This window comes from Hermetia illucens, chromosome 3 (assembly GCF_905115235.1).
Source record: "Hermetia illucens chromosome 3, iHerIll2.2.curated.20191125, whole genome shotgun sequence".
Lineage (NCBI taxonomy): Eukaryota > Metazoa > Arthropoda > Insecta > Diptera > Stratiomyidae > Hermetia > Hermetia illucens.
In genome coordinates, this window is record NC_051851.1 from 9652489 (window position 1) to 9675302 (window position 22814).

The 22814-nt window shown below is 44.6% G+C and overlaps 1 protein-coding gene across 9 annotated transcripts in view; it reads right to left on the reverse strand.

The window, feature by feature from the left end:
* Positions 1-239: 239 nt before the first annotated feature.
* The window catches only part of LOC119651139 (dorsal-ventral patterning tolloid-like protein 1), a 729793-nt gene continuing 707218 nt past the window's right edge, over positions 240-22814 (reverse strand). For 2 of the 9 annotated variants that reach the window (XM_038054535.1, XM_038054538.1), the window contains 2 exons: positions 16307-16486; positions 240-3955 (listed from right to left, as the gene is read on the reverse strand). In XM_038054535.1, the coding sequence (XP_037910463.1) occupies positions 3678-3955; positions 16307-16486 (458 nt within the window). In that variant the 3' untranslated portion in view covers positions 240-3677. Of the gene's footprint in view, positions 3974-16306; positions 16487-22814 lie in introns of those variants that run through there. The other 7 variants (XM_038054534.1, XM_038054537.1, XR_005249428.1 and 4 more) reach the window with 5 other exon arrangements.

Here is a 22814-nt window from a genome sequence, read left to right on the forward strand (position 1 = left end):
GGCGGTAATGGCTGTTTCAACTCGAAGTATGAGTCGTATTTTACGAGAAGTTCTCGGTCTCGGTGTGTACCGGCGGTGCGTTAGCCATATATTAACACCAAAACTGAAGGAAATACGGCGAAATCGGTGTGCTGCTCTTCTGCAACGATTTCCCGGTAAAAAAATATCGCAAAATTCTACTTTTTGATGAAAAGATTTTTACGATCGAGGAAAAATTCAACCGACAAAATGATCGAGTATATGCTCATAATTAGTATGAAGCCAAAGAAAATGCTCTGCGAGTCCAACGTCGTCACTATCCGACTTGTATCATGGTATGGTGGGGCGTCACATATCACGGAGTAACTGATATCCATGCTGCGAGGCCGGTGTCAAAACCAATGGGAGCGTGTACGAAAATATGTTAGAAGATGTAGTCGAGCCATTAAGTGAATCTAAATTCGCTAGAAAGCCGTGGTGCTTCCAGCAGAACTCGGCCCGCGCTCACAAAGCCAAGATAATTCGGCAGTGGTTAGCGGCGCATGTTCCTGACTTCATAACCGCGGATGAATGGGCCTCAAACAGCCCAGGTTTGAATCCTCTGGACTACAGCCTTTGGCCTAAGTTAGAGAAGACTGCCTGTGATCGAATTTACACCGATTTGGAGAGTTTGAAGGGCAGCATCGTGTGTGCAGCTCGAGAAATCCCGCTTCATACCGTGCGTGAAGCGATCAATGCATGGCCTCACAGATTTTGGACTTGTACAGCTGCTAGCGGCGGCCATTTTGAATAATTTTTTTTTGTTCGAAAGCTCGATGTTTCCCTTTTCTAATGAAGTGCTTTTCGATTGATTTGGTTTATTACTTCGTGAGAAATAAAGATTTGTTTGACTGACAGGACTTATGGCCATACTATGTATATGGGAGGGTCTGGGGCTGGGGCGATACAGGAACCAACAACCCTTCCAACAGGTGATCGGTTTGTGTGAAACTTTTGCATGGCTGGATGAGCGAATCAAGGAAGACGAGATTATAGCTTCTGTTCTTTGATTTTAACACACTCTCCAGGACATTTTTTAATTATCCATGCTGGCAAATCGGTCATTGTATACTGGCTTTTGGAAGAGCAAGAAAGTGTGCTGATAACAGCCTTATTCAAACGCAGTGCAAAGTTACTTTTGGGTATATAAATGCAGTCCAGAATTTAGAATAGTTATTCTTAATCCTTGCGAGAGAGATGACATTAGAATAGTTATCGTTAATCCTTGCGTGGCTAAGAGGTCGTGACTGGCGTAAACAGTGAGATTTTCAGTCGATTTTACGGAATGTTAATTTGATGAGGAGGGGTAGGTCATGAGTTTCCTTAGTTGACTAGCCACATAAAAGACTTCAGCGTATCCAGTAAAGCACGACCTAAGAATTGGACCTTAGTATGCACAGGACATCTGTCAAAAAAGTGTTGAATATACGTTTTCGGGACCTCAGATAAAGTAATCGACTACCGTGATAGAGGAGATTCAAACGCAGTCCTTGCAGCCTTCGCGGCGAGCCCAGGGGACCACGGTGCATACCTGTCTGTTCTGATGTTCTGAAAAGCCGTGGAAAGTATATCAAAACATCATGTAATGCGAAGACGGTTAAAGCATCTTGATTGAAACTGTCGCGGGTGCCACAAAGCCAACAGGATCAAAAAATCGGGCCAGCTCATTTGGCACTCGTCGTTTGGTTAGGGACGAATTCAGGATAAGAGCTCAATTTAAAACAGAACCTTGAATCGTATCGAGTATCGGTTAGCTGATCTTCAGTTCAGCGGGAACTTCAGAGTCTGCTGGACTGTCAGTTCCATTTAAGTAGACGAAATGCCTTACTGTGAGGATGCGGTCGATGCTGCGAGTATCTGTATCATATGCTGCCGTGTGGCAGGACTCAGGAGAAGATCGTTGATGTCAAACGAAGAAAAAACGCGATGCTTGTGAGTCGGTACTGGCCAGGGGGTAAAGTGCAGCAGAAGTAGCTAAAACGAGGATTCACTGGAGATTGGCTTCAAAGCATTGAAAACAACTTCGAACTTCCGTGGATATCCCTGCCGGGTGTGGTAATTCCGTGAGCAATTTTTGATAGGTTTTCCTACGTGACCTTATAGAAGTAAATAACGCCGGAAATAGAATCCTTATTAGCTGGAATAACCACCGTTTGCCGTGTTATTTCAAGTGAAGTATTGCTGAACTACTGTCGAATAATATAATGGTGTAGAAAACGTCAGGCATTAGGAGACAGTGTAGGTTGTTCCTCTGTTGTAGGCCTTTCTTTCAAAGCATGGTTGGAGAACTCAATATTACTACCCAAGGATATTTGGTGTTCATTATAAATATGTCTTTCCAAAGATTGTGATGAGCATTGATCAAGATTATCACGACAACATAAATCCCTTAGAAGGGATAAAATTGGATTTCGTCCTCCCACATGGGGCTACCCTGCGAGGATAGATATAGAAGATTGATTACTGCCAATGAATTGTTAGACTTTGAAGACTCAGAAGACTTCACAGTAGGAGGGTGTTGAGAAGACCTAAATAAGGGTATGCTTGCTTAAACCATTTATTTGTCAACGCGAAGTGGCTTTAAAGCACGAATCATACCAGTTTACTATTAGTCTCATTTTATTTAACACTAGGGCCAATGGCTATTGAATACCGAATTGTGAGTCGATATAAAAATTGGGATGTTATAAGGCCCTTCCAAACGATTGGTTCAAAGGAGGATCCTTCAGGGATTTTTGGGAGCATACCAACTACCTGCTAAGATAGTAAGAATAAGGTGCGAGGTTTCCTCCAAAATAATTCAGTTTATGTGAATTGGCATCAGACTATAGAGGTATATGGTCCTAAACCAAAATATACCATTTTTAAATAGTATTTCTGTGTTTCAATCCATTGAATATAATTTAATAAATTCATTTTAATATTTATCGTGGTGGCATTCTTCAATATAAGTGAAAAAATAAAAAAAAATTTTAGATATAACTCGGAGATTTTTCTACATTTTAAAATGATGCATATGAATTAAATATGAATTAAAAAATAACTACAACAAATATCTTTTGTTTTTCCTCAAAAATTTATGATCTAGTACAATATATAAATATTTTCCTACATATTTTATTTATTTTGATTTTTATTACTTCCATCAAATGAAATAAACACGTGTTAGTTGTTTAGATATTCATAATAAATTATATTTAATTTTATTGTTGTTATTTTCATGGTTGTGTAAGTGATGAGAATTTGTTTGAAATTATTATTACCTCTTGGGCTGTTCTATGTCATTAATTAAATCCTTTTTTGTTCTATTTTAAATTGAATATTGTTCTAAATTTTCATCTAGTTTTTATGTTATTTCCCTTGTTTTTAGTAGCTTTATTTCGGAATTGTGACTGTTTTTTTTTGTTCTTTACTTTCACGAATCGCATTTGTTTCGTTTATTTATTTTTTTGCAATTAACCGTTATGTCTTCTTTTTTTAAAAAAAATATACATGTATGTATAAAATTTTAAATTTAATTTTTAGTGAGCCTAAGGAGTTTTTTGTTTTCTTTTTTTTGGTTGTTTTAATTTTATTTAATTTTATAATTTTACATATTTTTGTTTTTTAAATTTATTTTAGTTAATTTCTTAGCTTGTCTCTAATTAGCCAATTATCAACTATACACTTTCGCCATTATTATCGTCGTCATCGAATCGTATATCATTTATAAATAAATCTTGATTATCTTCGTCATCATCATCATCGTCATCGTCGTTAACGCCATCGTTTAGAATTCCACTGCTACCAGGTGCCGTGCATATATGCGGTGGTGGGGGTACACTGGTTGGTGGCGATGGTGCTGGCGGTATTGTTAACGCTCCCGTATTTATGCCGTGTAAACTATCTGATAAACTACCAGCGGGTCCTTGTAAATGTCGTCGACTGGAACTTAAACCTGTAAATGGATTCAATACTAATCACGAGTTAAGCACTGTCTTTATATGAAGCTTTGGAAGATATATTTTGATATTAGATATAAGTGTTTGTGTGCAGGTTACGGTTAAGACGTGAAATATAGTACCACCTACATAAATCGAATGTAAGTTTCTAGCTATATTAAAAGGAAAAAAAAATCAATCTCTCTTCTTTTCGTCCTTCGAACAACAAGGGGGTCATCTACCTACCCCTAAAAAGGATGTGGAAACCGGGGAAAGGTGGCTCTTCGGAAAAAGAGAGATAGGAGGAGAATACGACCGGGGGTTATCATCATTTCCTAGCGTGACGAAGGATCATACGCTGAAATTCTCAAGAGAGTGAAGGCGGACCCCGACCTTACCACTTTGGGAGATAATGTTAGCCGCATTAGACGGTCCCAGAAAGGAGACCTTATGCTGGCACTCATGAAGTCCTAGGACATAATGGCGGATAAATTCTTGAGCCAAATTGGGAAGTCCTTCGGATAGGAAGCCAAAATCAGGGTTAGCAGACCGGAGATCTCTATAGTCTGCAGGCTTTAGAAAAAGAGTTCGACCTCCATGGACTTCAAGAGTCAGTGGTAAAGACCCAACGAAAAGCCTACGGTGGTACACAAACCGCCATCATCAGTCTACCAGTCGAGGCAGCACTCAAACTGTTGGCAGCAGCAAGAGTAAAAATAGCGGTGCTTTAGATGTATCGTGATTTGACGTCGGATACCAGTTGACTCAGCTGTGAATGAGTACCTGAGTCAAATTAGGGTAATAATCTCGGGCGAGCGCAATGCTGACCACATTGCCTCCTAGTGTACTGTCACTGTCTTGAATGAAGTGCTCTAACACACTCCAAGGCCCTGATCCAACATGGATTGTTGCGCCAACGAATATTATTATTATAAGGATTGGCAAACTAGGGGAGGTCGAAAGGTGGAGCAGACGTTGGAGCCAAACTGCTCTGATAGAATGCGGCAAACCAGGAAGCTGGACAACAGGTCGGGCAGGACAGGACAGATGAGACGTCGAAGGGACGTAAGCTAGGATGCAACTCAAACAGCTGTACTACAGCACTTCGGGCGTTCAGTCATCTCGACCACCGCATCAGTCACTTGTCCGGCTTTTGCAGTCTCCTTTTTCAAATTTATAGCCGTCTGGCCAAGATCCATGACTCGGAGAGACCAAGTAGATGTTATGAGTGTAGTCTAGGATAAAGCTTTACTCCATTTCAGGGCGTCGATGGCTAAGATAATTCCGCTCCTGTTTCGAGGAGCAGTGCGTATTCGCATTCTACGGTGATCGGCTATATCGTCCAGACTTCACCTAATTTCGTATTATTGAAAATCATGGTGAAGTCCGCCTTTACAACTGTTCGTCGTTAATATCACTCTATCTTATGATCACCTGTCAAAGTTTTCGTGATACGGTATACGGTGACCAAATCGATGTTACTTGAGACATTGGAGCAGCTTCTGCTTCCTTCAGGAACGCAATGGTGCACTTCTTGCGTTCATCGATTTACCGATACTTCCTCAGTCACCCAAATCTTGTAAAGAACTTCTAGGATATGGCCGACAGCTTCACTCACATCAGAAAGAAAGGAAGTTTTGGTAATGCAAACTGACAGTGCTCATTAATATTTTTGGATTAATAGCTTAGGGTTTGCCTCGTTTACGGAAGTTTTCCCACCGCTGGACGACAACAGGTTTTTCTGCTTGGAAGCGAAGGTAAGCGAGCGAGGCCGATATAAGCTTCTTATTTGTTACGCACATCCAAAAGATAATTTCAAAGTCAACTGGTGATCATGATATGTTTGACCTAATTAGAGGCTCGTAGCCAATCAGTCAAAACCCAGTTGACTTTGGGGCAGTCCCTGTGTTTGAAGCGTGAGTCGCTAACGACACCGATAACGAGGCAGCAAGGGAAGTTGCTGATGGCTATGAACAAGATTACGCTTCCCCATTGTATTTGTTATGTTCACCAAGATTACGCTTCCCCATTCCATGTCGGAGTAAGGCATTGTTAGATCCTACCTTGACATTCAGATCATCCATCGCCATCACAATGTCAACTTTAGGAATCCTCTCTTGAACAATGCTTTATTGCTCATGGAAAGTATGCTTTTCCGCGATTTCAAAATATTCGTAGGTGCGGTTCACAATTGTGATGGACCGAATTTTGCGGTTCAATTCGTCGTAGTCCTACACCAAATTCGCATTTGCTACTGTTAGGCTTCCCAGAGTTCAAAAGTATAGTGCCGTACGAAGGAGAGGAGTACACTTCAGACTCCAACTATCTCATTTAGCGTAGGCTCAAAATGTCCAGCTTATATCACTTATATATATGGAAAAAGCGAATATTCTGGGGACCATCGATACTATTGAAACCAATTACGGTTTCACTCATGTTGAATTCGTCAATAGTATGAGATTCAACTCGCGTTCCACATTATTCACATATTTCCTTGAATTAAGCGGGGTAAGCTCCGTGAAGTAAAGAATGCCACGTTAGTTTTACGGACTCCCGTGACGATTACTTACCTTATCCTAGTGTGGGAGCTCAAAAAGATCCTCTGGTCAACGAAAGGTGAAATCTGAAACTAAGCGGTATTCCCGACCCCAAGGTAAGGTGTGATTACCGTGCCGAGGGCTGAATGGTCCCAAAAGTTTAAGATGTGGTCGTGAATGTGAACTAAGGGTACAAGGTGGCCTCCAGTTTCAACAAAACCTGTCTTGACTTACTTTCCCCGGTTAAACAAAGGCCATGGCCCAGCCAGGATAAAATTAAAAAAAAAAAACAAAATCAAAAGTAAATTCTGATCATAATGTTAAGGGGCAAACCTGAGGTCATCGATGGAAAATCTGAGCTTTGATTCAGAATCTCTGCATATTGAATTGGTGACAAATCCACTTGGGAGTTAATCCTTAACGGGCGAGCCGAAGCAGGTCGCTTCCGTTTTTATTCCTGACCCTGGGCTCCCGTCGATGTTATCTGTTGAGCTTAAGTTCTCCTTAAGTGTCCGGATAGCTGAGTGGTTAGAGTACAAGGCTGTCGTACGGAAGGTCGCGGTCCAAATCTCGCTGGTGGCAGAGGAATTTGTATCGTGATTTGACGTCGGATACCAGTCGACTCAGCTGTGAATAAGTACCTGAGTCAAATCAGGGTAATAATCTCGGGCGAGCGCAATGCTGACCACATTGTCTCCTACTGTCTACTGTAGTGTATCGTTACGGTCTTGAATGAAGTGCTCTAACACACTTCAAGGCCCTGATCCAATATGGATTGTTGTGCCAACGATTATTATTAAGTTCTCACCCACAGGTAAGCATCTGCCTTCGGACAAAGAACAGCCTACTGGCAGACCCCTTTCTGGCAAAACATTACCTTCGGTCAGTCTACGTTTGTGCCTGTGACTAAGGCTAAACCGTGGCGGCAGCAACCCTTTGACGATTCCAACTCCTCAGCCCAAAGGCCCAATCGTGCTTGTAGAACCCGCCCAAACCATGATCTCCAACTCAAACACCAAGGGCTTCCAGATTAAAAAGTTAGAAAGCTCCAATCACCAGATCTTCCTTAAAAACAAGGACCTTTTCGTAAAGAACCCGGCAAAGTTCTTCACTTATCGCTCTCATCGAAGAAAACAACCTTGCTAATAATTCGTTTCCCAGACTATACTTACTCTGCACAGGAGGTCGTTGAGGACCTCAAGGTCAAGGCATCTCCAGCTTGCAGTCCATTAATCCCTTTGCCATAACGAAGGTAAAGCAACAGGACTGTGGAATGGGTCTGTGGCTTATCATATTTGACGCCTTTTTCTAGATTGAATATCTTGCCCTTATAAAGGCAATAAACCGCACGTTGGTCCACTTTGAAGGAATCATGAATAAACAAGTTCTGGAGTGCAAAAACTGCAGGGGATCGGTCATGCGATACCGAACTGCCACCTCCAGTATCGCTGCGGCGCACACGGGCCTGGTGAGTGCATCAAGACGCCAAATGCGTGAACTACGACCACCCCGCCAACTACAACAAGTGCCCTAACTCTGCCCAAGTAATGGCGAGGAGGAGCATCTAAAAACGGGCGCTTACATCCCGGACCAACCTAGCCCAACTCGATAAAAACTAAACGACCACTTCCCTCGCTGAAGGCACCGCCATTATAGCCTCTAATTCTTCACTATACAATTTTTCCTCCCCACTAACCTGTCAAATTATGGTCGCTATTTTTAGGGGGCAACTTAAATACCAGACATACCTCTTGGATTGACTCCTATGTCAGCAACAATGGTCGCCAGCTACACCGTTGGCTGACAACAAGTCCTGCTGCATGTAATCTTTCCCATTTTAGCCCGGCGGTCCCTATTTCCTACGTGGGGTTCTGCCGCTGCTACCTTGACCACATCCTGATCAGAAGCAAGATCAACATAAATCCAAACCCACACAATTTTCCATTCTTGAAAACCAACCCTGGCATCAAAACATTGAAGTGATTGAGGAAGTACGCGACGAACTTGTGCTCACGCGCCCCTTCAATTACCGAAACCTCATCACCCTCCCGGACGACATTATCCAGAACATCTCCTACAAACACACCTTATGGCGGAGACTATTTAGAATTTGAATTAGAAGGACGAGATCCACGATGTTGATACATCAATCTGCGAAAGAATTCTCATCCTCCACCACCTATCTTAATCCAACGTAAAATTAAACCCAAATCATCATCATCCATGCCGCAACAACCGGTATCCGGTCTAGACCTGCCTTAATAAGGAACTTCAGACGTCCCGGTTTTGCGCCGAGGTTCACTAACTCGATATCCCTAAAAGCTGTCTGGCGTCCTGACCTACGCCATCGTTCCATCTCAAGCAGGATCTGCCTCGTCTTTTTTTTCTACCATAGATATTTCCCTTATAGACACTCCGGGCTGTGTCATCCTCATCTATATGGATTAAGTGACCCGCCCCCCGCAACCTATTGAGCCGGATTTTATCCACAACCAGACGGTCGTGGAATCGCTCATAAATTTCGTCGTTATGTGGGCTACGGACCCAAATACATACAAGAAAATCCGTAAAATCACCCCTCGACTTGGCAGAAATACATCCTATCCCAACAAATTTTCCCTCCTGAAAAACCAAACGTCCTTGCGAAACATTTTTTCGAAGATCACTACTCCGCCCTACACATGCTTGACAAAAGCTTCGAAACCGAAGTTCATGCTTTGATCGCCTTTATATGCATCGTACTCCCAACCATCCTGTCAAGCTAGATTATTCCAAGGCCTAATCCTGACAACTAGACTCCCTAGCTCGGTTTTACCAATCAAGAAAAGCAAAGCCAGGAGGGCGTCCGGGGTTGATAAAATCCCCACCAAAGGTTCTATCCCAGACTTCCAGTTCGCCAACAGAACAGGTCATTTGGTTGAGCGCGCCCTTCTTGTCCTTAAAACTGATGTCTTGCTCGGAGTTAGTCGTAGGACGCTGTCAGTGGGGCATCTTCTTGATATAAGGAAACCTTTCGATTGGATTCCGTATGGCCATGCGGACTTGTATGCAAGCTGAAAGGTATCCTTGACTTCCATCTGCACTTCTGTAAGCTAATCCGTGGCTATGGGTATTCAGCAACTACTGTCCACATCTTATAGTAATCCTGCAAGGCTCCGTCCTTTTCGAAACCCTATTTTCGCTATTCGCGGTCAGTATTCTTGTGCTTGCCCCCTCCCCCCCGCAATCTGGCCAAGATCCTTCAATGTGCCGATGACCTCATTGTTTAGGTCTCCACGAAGGATATTGTACGTGGACAAGCTCGCCTGAATTCATGTTTGAACGAGCTTCACCGATACTTTACTAAACGGAAACTTGCCCTTAGTCCCCAAAAATGTCAGGCAATTATCTTTCATGGCAACGGAATGGGGATGACTCCGAGAATGGTTTCCGATCCTGGGGGATTGTCCCTTTGCATCAACTCAACTCCCATCCCCACCGTTGAGCAGGTTCTTCGTTTAAGTGTTTCAATGACCAACAATCTGTCCAATATTCCGTACGTTAACAAAGCATTGAGTCTTGTGGTTCTTTCGGCTCATTTCAGCTCCTGCTAAGGTCCTTTAATCGTTTTCGGATTCATCTTCTGTTCTGGTGTCTTCTGCGCCACATGGAGAGGTTACTACTCAAGGAAAGACGAATCCGCCGTCATTGTACCGGCGTATTTAAGAACAAGGATGGTATGAAGTACTTTTTCTACCAGGCCCTTTGGGATTCCGCCTGAACGCCACCCATCGATGCTGTCATGGCTTGACGGGCGGTGGGGTTCCTAGAAAGCTTTTTGTCACCCGGCCTTTAGTTGCCGAGTGCATGGAGATTTTGGTCGCCTATTCGTCCTTTACTATAATAAAGGCCGTCTGTTCGGTGGGGAGAGTAAGGCGGTCCTCTGCACGGGTCGTTACTCATATGCCCGGTGTGTCCTTCCTTCGGGATGGAGCTGCTCATATCGTTCCTAAAATTTTTTTTTTTGACGGCTTATTTTTGCCCTGTGAGTTGGGGCTTTAGAATGCACTCAAAGCCTTCCTTGCTTAAGTAAGTGGCGACTAAATAGATTTCGTCGGATACAAATTTGTGGGTTAGCAAGCTGCAGATTTTGAGAGTCTACTGGTAGCGAAACGTCAACAAAGCCCCGGATAGAGACTGAACTCACGGCAACAACCTTTGGCTATCGAAAACGGTCTATGATTGGTTTCTGGAATGTGCGCACGTTCCTCGATAACGGTAGCGAGGGTCCTCAGAATGTTTATTTTCTCCAACTTGAGCAGGAATTCCAGCGATATAAACTGGACATTCTGAGGCTAAGCGAAGTAAGATGGGCAATGTGTTTTTGTACTCTGGAAACCCAAGTGGTTGCAGATGCGAATCCGATGTCGGGTTGCTTTTGATGGCTTACGCCACGCGCGCCCTCTTGATCTGGGAGCCGCTTTCTGACAGAGTTCTAACTGCTAGATTTCAGTTCAAGTAAAGGAGCATCACAATTGTACAATGCTACGCGCCAACGGAGACTTCCGACATAGTGGAGAAGGATGCCTTCAATGACCAATTAAACTCGGTTCACGGGAAGCTTCCTAAAGGTGACATTGTGATCGTGATGAATGATGTGAATGCCAAGGTGGAATATAACAACACCTTCCTCGGACATGTGATGGGGAAGCATGGTTTTGGTGACCGGAACGGTAAAGATTTCTTCAATTTCCACCGCTTCATTATTGGTGACACAATGTTCGAGCACAGAACCTGCCAGAAGGTCATCTGAGTTTCAATTAACCGATCGCGATTAGGAGTAGATTTAGGAGTTGTTTTCTGGATGTGCGTAACAAGAGAAGCGCTGACATCGGTTTCGAAAGGGATCACCATCTGATTGTCGCTTACGTTCGCTTGCGTGTTGCATTTGTCACTTCTGGCAGGGTTAGAGAGCTGCGACCCTCCAAGTTCAACGTCGACCGCTTGGACAACCAAACTGTCACTCCACAGTGCAAGAGCTACATATCTTGCTGATCGAATGGCAGATCTACCGAGTAACGCTCCAGAGAACATCGACGCGCATTGGGCCGCCATCAAAAATGTTCTATTCTCGGGTGCTGCACAGGTTGTCGGCCATGTCCTGGAAGATTTGGCTGACTGCGGAGTCGTAGAAGCAGATCGATGAACGAAAGGTGTTCGAAGGTTCTATTAACCGCTGCAAGTGATGGCGAGCGTGACGCGCTCGAACTTCGATACCGAGCGTTATCCTGGGAGGTTCAGCGTAGTTTACGCCGTGACAGAAGACAATTTCCTATTGGGCTGGTCAGCGGGGTCCCTGCGGAGTTATTTATTGCTGTACCATGAACTGCAGATTTGCTGCTTCCACTCGTACGGAAATCTTCCCGTATCCTGCTGTCGCAAAGATACGGTGCTCAGAGGTGGCGGCGAGGAAGATTGGGCGGCAACCCTATCGGCGAAACCAAAACCAAGTGGCCGAGGAGAACCTCCATAGTGATGGCACCGGGAGACGCTGTAATCACTTTGGTTTGCCGGCCATGATTCAGTAGGCGAATGCTCCAAAGGTCTAATCAGGGCGATCAGACCCGAGTCTGCACGGGGACTCATTTGAAGTGGCAAATTGGTCACGAAACCTTACCAGGGGTATACTGGTACCATGGGAACCGGGAAAGCACATACTTCGGGTGAACTCCTGTTGTATGTGAGGACAGCTCGGTTATTTGCGGTTGGCCCCCCTAGTGGGAGTTTCATGGTGGTTGTGGTTGTGCTCAAGCGAGAAGAGACCTTCGGGTCTCGACGTGGTGTTGCGTATCAACACGGGTGCTCCATAGTTCGGTAGAGATTTAGGTAATTCTTGCATCCACCAGTATGAATGCTAAGCCATGCACTTGGTATAGACTGGTGCCGTTGTTGCTTGTCTTAGCGGGGCTCTGATTATGGTCACAAAATCAATCCGTGTCTGAAGAGGACCGTAGGATTAAGTCTCACGACAGGTGCCTACGTAAAACACCATGGGCTTCACTGTCGCAAAGATAATAGCTAAAATAAACCTGGAACGCACCAAAGAGCATCTCGAAAGCTTGATCGACAACTGCTGGCTAGGTCCCACTCCCGATCCTTTCCTTTCCTCCATTCTGGAACAGTGCACTGAATCTAGATCTTTGCTGCACCTGCTTGTGGCGCGGCAGGATTCGCGGCATTCGAAATTTTTTCGAATGTTGCGAATACCAGCGGACAGATGACGTCACCTACATGGCACTCTGCTCTTCACTCCTGTAGCGTGGTCTAAACTGAGTGGAGAGCGGACGTCATCTGTCCGCTGGTATTCGCAACATTCGAAATAAATTTCGAATGCCGCGTCACATCACTCCGCCCCCAGATGAAACCGAGGGGTTTCAGCGACCGAATCCGGAACCGTGTTTCCCATCAGTCCTTGAAGCGAAGACCGGATCACTTGGGAGTCTCGGATTCTCCCCGTATACCAGCTCCGCGGGGCTGGCAGCAAATTCCTCTCGGCATGTTGTACGTAGGCCGAGTAGGACGAGAGGCAAGACTAGGGTCCAGGACGGATCGTCGCGTGTCATAATGGCGGCTTTCAGCGTCCGGTGCCAACATTCTAGCATCCCATTGGATTGCGGGTGGTATGCAATAGTCCGCTGGCGTTTAAACCGTAGGAGTTTGCCTAACTCCGAGAAAAGGGTGGACTTAAATTACATTCCCTGGTCAGTGATGACCACTGCAGGGACGCCAAAGCGAGGTATCCATTCTCGACAGAGGGCTTCGGCACAAGATTGCGCCGTAATGTCTTTCAGAGGTATTGCCTCAGGCCACCGCGTAAACCTGTCGATGATTGTGAGACAATACTTATAACCGTGCGAGTCTCGCAAAGTCCCTACTATGTCGAGGTATATTGTGTGGAACCGCTTGGTAGTGCGGGGGAATGAGCCCACTTCTTTCCTTACATGCCTGGTGACTTTACACTTTTGGCATGCGATGCACTCTCTGGCCCAGGAATTGACATCCTTCTTCATGAAGGGCCAGAAGTATTTATCGGTGACTAGCCAATTTGTTGACCTGATGCCTGGATGCGCTAAGTCGTGAACCGCGTGGAACGCTTCCTTGCGAAAGGTGGCCGGAATGTATGGCCGAGGTCCCTTTTCCGAGTCTTCGCAGCACAGAGAGAGGTTCGAGCCGAAGATGGGCAACTCTCGAAATTTGTATTTGGGGTTGGATTTGAGGCTCTGAAGTACTGTGTCATTCTCCTGCGCCTTGGCAATAGCCGAGAAGTCGAGTGAGGCGGGGATGTTAACCTCGGAGACACGTGACAAAGCGTTAGTAGCTATGCTGTCTTTGCCGGACACGTGCTGTATGTCGGGCGTGAACTGGCTTATAAAGCTCAGATGTCGAAGCTGACGAGAGAACGTTTTGTCGGGCTTTTGTTTCAAAGCATATGTGAGAGGCTTATGGTCCGTGAACACTGTGAACGACCTGCCTTCTAGGGAGAAGCAGAAGTACTTAATGCTCAAGTCCGCAGCGAGCAGTTCTCGATCGTAGGTGCTGTAGTTCCGTTGAGCGGGGTTTAACTGTCTGGAGAAGAAGCTCAACGACTGCCAGACTTGGTTCACCTTTTGGTAAAGAGCAGCACCCACTGCGATGTCAGAGGCATCAACAAAAACGGCTAGTGGTGCATCTTGTCGAGGAAATGCCAAGAGTATAGCATCAGCCAGTTGTTGTCGGGATTTATCAAACGCGCGGACAGCCTCTTCAGACCACGCAATCTCTCGTGTGTCCTTTGTTTTGGGGCGAGACGAGTACGCGTTCAAAGCGGACTGGTTTTGGGCGGCCTTGGGCAGGAAACGACGATAGAAGTTTAGCATGCCCAAGAACCTCCCCGGAGGCGGAAGGCTTGTAATTGCTTACACCTTGTCTCGGTCGGGCTGTATTCCGTGAGGGGAAATGAAGTGGCCGAGGAATCTCACCTGTGTTTGGAGAAACTTGCATTTATCAAGGTTTAGGACTAAACCGGCCTCAAGGAGACGTTGAAAAATGCACTCGAGGTGGGCTAAGTGCTCAGACTCTGAGGAAGAAGCGACCAAATCCAGGCCTACTCCGCCACGGAGAACACCGATGGTGGCAACTATCAATCGAACCAACCCCCCTGCGCCACAATATTCCGAGAAGTTCAGCGTAATATACACCGTGACAAAAGACAATTTACTATTACGCTGGTCAGGAAAGCGGAAGATGCCGCAGATCGCAGTGATTTCAGAAGTGTATACCGTATCACGAAAGACCTTGCATGGGGTCGCAAATCTTTCCATGGTCCTGTGAAGGACATTTAAGGTTGACTTGTCATCCACGATTATCAACAATTGCTTCCACTCGTACAGAAATCTTGGGAATACGAAACCTTTCCCAGAGACTGGAAAAGGGGATGACCGTTAAGATTCAAAAAGGACACCCGGCTAGAGTGTGACAATTGGAGGGGTATCTACGTGCTCCCTGCTGTCACAGAGATAATAGCTAAAATTATCCTTGAACGCATCAAAGAACATCTCGAAACTTTGATTGACAGCGGCAGACTCCGTTCCGCTTCGGATCCTCCTGCATTGACCACATTAACACCTTATTGATCTTTTTGGAACAGTGCGCGGAGTTTAGATCTTCGCTGCACTTGCTCGTCATTGACTTCGAGGAATCTTTCGATAGCATGAACTGGGGATGTATCTGGAGTGCTCTAGGCGGGAGGGACATTCTGGAGAAACTAAAAGCTATTATCAGAGCGTAAAATGTCTGGTGCTGCACCTAGGTAAAATCTCGAAGGTTTTTGAGGTCGGAGGTCTTCTTGTTGTCGGTGATGTTCTTCATGCTACACTGTCAGGAGGAGGTAGAGGAATTCAATGGGCGATGACATCTTTCCTCAAACATATCAACTACGCTGATGACGTCTGTTTGTTCTCTCACCGGGTTGTGGACCTTAGCCTAATGATTTTTGATTTTGAAAGAGAGGCAAGCAGAGTTGGACCTAAGATAAACACCAACAAAATCAAGGTTCTCAGTCTGGCGGTCATTGTACTCTTCCTATCTTTGTTAATGGGCAGACCATCGAAGGCGTGGATTAATTCGTATATCTAGGAAGCGTGGTTTTTGCTGACGGTGCACCGAATTAGATGTTGCCAGACGCATCAGTAGTGCTAGATCCGCTTTCGATGTTCTGCCTAAAATTTGGAAATGCAGTTGTCTCAGCATCAAGGTTAAGTTGAGACCGTTCTGTGCTGCTATATGGGAGTGGCGTGTGGAAAGTGAACTCTACTGTTACTCAAAAGTTCCAAGCTCCCTGGAGTTGTCTGTGTCATGCCATCGGAGTACGCTGGCCTTACACTATGTTAAACGAACAACTCTGTCAGCGCAGAGGCTTGGTTCTCATATGCGATGGGATAGGTAGACGGAAGTGGCAGTGGATAAGTCACACATCAAAGAGGGGCGACAATTGCATTGTGGGTTATGCAGTGCAGTGGAATCCACTCCGGCCGATGAGTGGGTTGTCCCAAGAGTACTTGGCGCAGAACGGTAGAGGAGGAGTGGGAGCGTCTCGGGCAGTCGTGGGGGGAGCTGAAGCGCATTCTAGGTTTTCTGCACAATGGTTACCTTATTAGCGAATTATCCTTGAAATTTAACAACTTTTTATGCTGATTGCAATGAGGTGTTCGTATTGATTATAAATTAGGAGTTGTGCATAGTTTCATGGTCCCTGGTAGGACCATCGAAACCTTCGATTTGATGACTAATTTCTAATTAAAAAAGATGACTCACCTGTAGCGCTTGTTGTTGAATCATAATGAGCTGCATTTCGATGAAGGCCTAGTTGTCTATGGTGCCGTCGTTTTCTTTTGCGATGACAAAGTGTGCATAGGAGACAAGTTAGGAACGAGACGGCGGCTATGATGCAAATTATAAGAACGCCGTGATCCTCTTTGGGGGCCTCCGTGATACCTTTTTAATGATTTCACACGAATTTTGGTTACCAATTCACCAAGTATTTGATGTGATTGTATATGGACGTTTTTAATTGATAGGCGACAAGTAAAAATGAAAGATAACGTTTAGTTATTGCATCCAATTTATTGGTAAAAATCTATAGTTATGCTTCCTTAAATTATAAATAATAATAACTAGATGTTTGTGTGTTGTAACAGATAGTGGTGGTGGTGGTGGTGTTAGACATTGTGAAGGAGTGAATCATCTTTTCTGAGGCTATATCCTGTTGCGGAGTGTGTTTTTGGTCATCTCATTGATTGGGGTTGAAATGCGCTTGTAATTTTGGGGGGTGGCCTTATTAGTCACAGTTCAACAGAATATATTCTAGCGTATGGGGTGTAGTCGAGTGATTGATTTTCATGTCAACTGTAATGTTTTCTGAGAATGCCATGGTGTGAGTTAACACTGTTTCACTTAATAGTAAACTAGCGGAAAGAAGCGGTGGCTGGTAGCAGGTGCAAGGGTGAATGTGGAAGGAGCAATCAAAGTATTCTAAGGAGCAAGGCAAACACTACTGAAGATAGGGAAACTGATATCTGACTAAATCGTTCAATCGAGCAAAAATCGTCTACTCACTAAGTGTCTACGGTGGATGCATTCGAAATTAGAGTCGATGTGGGGTGGAATGGGGTGGAATGGGGTGGTGGCGGTGATGGATTGTGTCTAGTGGTTTTTAAAGGATATTTTTGTTTTCTTTGTTGGACGATGAATGGAATGACATTTTTTGATGATTTATGTTTAAATGATTGATCGATGAATGATAAACGCATTTTGAATAATATTTTCAGCTTTTCTGTCATCCAGTGATTGTTTGTATGCATTTGGCATGAGTTTGTTATATTTTTAAAATTGATACAGAAATGTCCTTGAGGATTATTTCGAAATCGGATTTCAGGTCGTATCTTTGATAATTGATGGACGATAGTGACATTTTTTTTCAAAACTTCCTTTCTGATAAGTTCAATGTGATCCACTCGCTTCATTTGAAGACGATGTTTCAAATGGCACAAATTCATTAGCATTTGTTTTTTTATTTAAAAGGATTTTCATCATTTACTATTATTGCAATAAGATCGTCTAAGAGAAACGAAAATAGCGGAAGGGGATACGGAGCCTATGAACTATTATATTTACAAATATGGATATAGCAGAGAAAAATAAAAGTTGAATTTTCAACCATGCACGAAGGGAGCGGAGAGGTATCGAAGGAAAACGAGGGAGACCCTTTTCAACCATTTTAAAAAATTATAATGCCTCAAAGTGGAGATTTTTTGACATTTTTATGACGAAGTTCGAATGCTCACCTCTACCTTTAGAGAAGAGGGTATGCAGGAGGAAGAGAAAAGCCCCACTTCTGTAATCCCGCCGAAGAATACAGGCGGTTATCCTTTCAAAAAGTTATGTCGTTTGAAAGTGGGGCAATTTTCATGTTATAAAGGTAGGGTTGTAAGGAGGATGTGGAGAAAGGTAAAGGAGGTACTTTTCCTCGTATCCCATGCGGCCGCCCCCCGCAACGGTGGCATCTAGTAGACCTCGTTAAATAATTGCGGCGGTGATATCCCTTTTTGGAGCCTCCCTAACTTTTAAGTTGGGGTGCGATCGCTTGTTAATTTTCCAAAGGCGTCTTTTATCATTTATTTGGACATCCTCTTTGCCGCCTCCTCTCCAAAGGTTTGATAAATTAAATTTAACGATGATGATATGAAAACATCCCCTCTTCTCACAATTTTGAAGCACATACTTTTTAAAGGCGGGCGACCGTCATGAGCTCTCATCGCGGTTGAAGAGGATGACCTTTACTTCTAGGAGTGTTACCTCATTCCTGTTTGTTTCGATAGTTTGAGGGAGGGCATTCTGCTACTCATGGGGTGGCATGGTGCCATTTTATGGGCCAAGCAATTGATGTAAAAATTTTCTTTAGCTCCTTGTGGAAACCTTCCCAGATTAACAAATGTCTGCAAGTAGCGCAAGTAAAGTAAGGGACTTTAGGGAATAGTATAATGGATAAAAGGCGTGAGTGTTTGGAACTGTGGCTTCCTCTGCAAAACTAAAGTTAACCTAACTTAGTAATACGATGGAAAAGCTACTTGAGGTTTATAGCAGGATTGGCCGCACCAAAAATCGACGTTATACCCAATAAAACCTTTAGGTTTACAACCAAACTGAGGCCGGACTTGTTTATGGATTCACCCAAGACTACCTTGGTGGAGAGGGGAGCAAGAACTAGTGCAGTTGCTTGAAGCGAATAATTTTTAATAAATAGCCTGTAATTGACAATTTGGGAAGTTTATTAATCGGACAATTAGATTTCGGCGGGGCCAGATAATTGTTGACACCATCGAATTGGTTACTGTTCTGGTAGAAAAATTGATGTACGAAAGGATATTGTCGGGGGAATAGTGATTCTGACAAGAATAATGCTAAATGTCAGCCGACCATGATGTGCTGCTAGGCTTCCTATAGACCGAGTGTTGAATTCAATCTTTTTTAACGAAGCACTACACTGATCAGTTGAATCCCATCCAAAAGAAGAATATGGTTGGTAGAAAGATCGCTCCTGAGGGGACGGGGGAGGGGGGATGATGTATGGGATGATGAGGCACCCGCTTTTGCTGGAACGATGCCGACCGATATTCAGGACAAGGAATTCAATTTAATAAACACGTGAAAAACGTCGGGCAAGCGGAATCGTTGAAAAGACGGCAACAGTGATGACTTTCCTTGATTTATTTCCAATATTAAGGTCTAGACGTAAAGAATGCATGGATGAATTAACGACAACCTTATCCGATCTGTCATGTGGCATGTAAGCGTTATCTATGTACATAAATTTAAACTGGGCAGCTTATTGCGACAATGTCCGGGAAGATCCGGAGCACGTCTGCTTTATAAATGGGGGGATCGGGGTTAAAGAGGAGGACATCCCCCATAACCTTCCCATCAGTTCCAGGAGTGGGGTTGAAAATTCAATCTTTATCGAAAGAAATACTCTAGCTTGAATCAATTTCAAGGCGTCTCAGAAAATGGACGGACCTAATCCGGCCATTAACGTTTATTTCATGTGGCCTTAATAGAAAGTTATTGGTGGCATTCAAATGACTCTGCAATTTTCAGAAGGATGAGAAGAGACCCTGAGCAATCAAATGCCTTCAGGTAACCACATTAGGATGGGGATACTTGGTCGGGATCGCGAATGGTTGGATTGAGCATGTTAACCTTAGACTTTGGCAATAATGAGCCAATGGTGAATTGGGGAGGTCTCTTTGCCTAATGAAACAGCAATAATACTGGGCAAAAGTCAATATTCCTAGAGGCTTTTAAGCCAGTGGAATTATTTTGTGTAGTTTTGGCAGTTTCTGAAGATTAGACTCTGCAGATATAATGGCTAAAATGAGCTTCAAGCACGGGAATGAAGGTGTCAAACAGTTGATTGACCTCTGTATTGTACTCTCTTATGTCATCTAAGGATAACAGCGATGCCCGAAGAGTCGCACCTGGTCGGTTATGCAGACGACGTTGCGGTACTTGTTGCCGGACTCACTGTTGAACAGGCGCAAAGCAGACTTGGCATATTGATGCGACGGGTTAGCGGATGGATGACTGCTCACGGTTGCAATCTTGCGCTGGAAAAAACCGAAGTAGTCATCTTGACCAGAAGGGGAATCCCGACCTTGCGTCCCATATCGATCGGCGAGTTAACTATAGAGTCAAAACCAGCGATTAAATACCTTGGTTTAATGCTCGACTCGAAGATGAGCTTCTTCGAGCAAATCAAAGCAGCAGCGGACAGGGCCGCAGCAGGAGTTGCGGCCTTGAGTCGGCTAATGGCGAATGTCGGCGGCCCTATATCAACTAGGAGACGTCTCCTCATGGGAGCAACGCAGTCCGTCCTTCTCTATGGTGCGGAGGTATGGGCTGATGCCCTTGGCGAGGAGGTGCATCGTAAACGCCTCGCTCAAGTTCAGAGGCGGGGAGCTTTGCGAGTGGCGTCTGCTTATCGCACCGTCTCCGAACCGGCTGTGATGGTGATTGCGGGAGTGATCCCCGTTGCCCTCCTTGCCAAGGAGCGAAAAGCTATCTATCGCCGTAAGGGCGAAAACTTAAGAGAAGTGGTTGCCCGTGAAGAACGTCAACGCACCCTTAACGAGTGGCAACTTTCTTGGCAAAATGAGCCAAGGGGCAGGTGGACTGCACGGCTCATCGACAAATTAGACCCAGAAAGCACGGTGAGATTGATTACTTCCTTACCCAACTTCTAAGTGGGCATGGAGGTTTTCAGTCTTACCTGCACAGGGTTGGGAAAGCGCGATCTCCTGACTGTGTGGTCTGCAATAGAGTGGCGGATGACGCTGAACACACCTTTTTCTCTTGTGAGAGGTGGGACGGCCTCCGGCAGCAGCTTTATGCAGACACACGGGAGCTCTCTCCAGACAACATTGTCAGAGAGATGCTGAAGAGCGCTGGCAGCTGGAATCGTATTGCGCATTTTCGGGCTCTTCTTACTACGAAGAAGATTAAACTCGACGGGCAGAGGGATCGGACGGTAAGGGGTTCCCTGAACTAACAACAACTCCCTTCCTCCCCCTCCCCTCCCGTTGGTGAAAGAAATTCTCTGACTTGAAGGCTCTCAAAGCCGGGAGAGCGGGAGGACTAGCCCGAAGTAATGTGTCAAACGGTTCTAGGCTAGTTCTCTGATGACAGGGAGGTGTTTATTTGGTAGTCCGCCAGCGGGAGTCCAACACTCTGTGCGTAAAAGCATTCACCTACCCTACTCCCAAAAAAAAAAAAAAGGATAACAGCGAAATATGATCCCAAGTCCATTTGAGAGAAGAGGAGGGAAGAGTCAGGAATGACTGTGTAATACTTTGGCACTTCGGGGAACAGGTAAGGTAAACTCTGCACAGTTTGATTGTATTTAATAATAAGAAGGGAAGTCAGTGCCCGGCAAATGTAGTGACTCTCTGGTTAGCTGAGGAGTTTAGACTTCACTCAAAGCCTTGAAACTAGCTAAAGGTGATGTCGGGCTCATGCTGGGTGATGTGGGTACCAAGATGAACTTGACAACACCTGGTTCGGAGATGGTTTTGGCGACCACAATGATAGCGATAATGGTTGATGGCATTCCACAGCTTCTACCATCTCGTCATCAGCGGCACACTGTTCCACCATGGTGTCAATCATAATGTTAGTTGGGGGAACATATACATTAATCTAATCAGATCGAACATATCGCAGTCAGCAGTAGATTTAAGATTTATTTTTCGGATGTGCCAAACAGGAGCTAACATTGGCTTTGAACGCAGTCCTCACTGGATGGTCGCAAAACTTCGCTTACATATTGCGTGCGCATCTTCAAGGCGAAACGCGATCTGCTTGCCCGACCGGGCTACTTTTCCGTAGTGGGAAAACCAACATTTTCCTGGCTGTATGGGATCTTAAAGAGCTCACCGAAAAAGATTGACGAGGCTTGGTGTTATTAAAAATGCTCTCTTTTCTGGCGCAATTAATGTTGATGGTCACGTCCAGAAGGGGTGCCAAAAGATTTAGCTGGTTCAAAAGCTGGGAGTGGATTAACGAGCGTAGAGAACTAAAGGCTCTTATTGCTACTGCAAGTGGGAGTAAACGTGATGCATTTGTGATCCGGTAAAGTGCAGCATAACATGCATCATAGCTTCAGAAGATGACAAGAAATAACGAGGTACGCGATCACTTCAATAGTTTCCTTCGCCATTGGACAAACTCGGTGAAACGTGTAATCAAATCAAATCGATCCAGTTGAGACCAGTGACTCGTTGCTGACATTACAAGTTCTACGAACGAGAATTCTAGATGAATGTGCTCCATGGGCCGTTGACTGCGACGTAAAGGTGATAGTCACGAGAGCCGATTTGGAACTGTTGCATCAGTGACCTACTCATACGGCCCTGGCAGAAATTTCTGACAGTTCAGGGTTTTGATAGCGAAAAATCTATAGAGTGTAAGAGTGAAGGGGATTCAATCAGTTGGTGGATACTATTACATGAGCAAAGAATTGGATGACCTTCTAAAGAGAAGGAGAATCGCTCGCATAGTCAAGGATATTACAGGTAAACTTACCACCTCAGTATGTGAACTAGAAAGGTAAGGGACTTTTCTCGGATAAACAGGTGAATTGAAAGGGTATAGAGAGTACTCTGCAAGCAGATTAAAAGTGTTAATTTCTTGTAACTTTAAGATCCTGGAAAGGAATGATCTCTCAAAAGATAGTAAGAAATCGTCCCTTGGATTTTTGAATAAGAAGTAC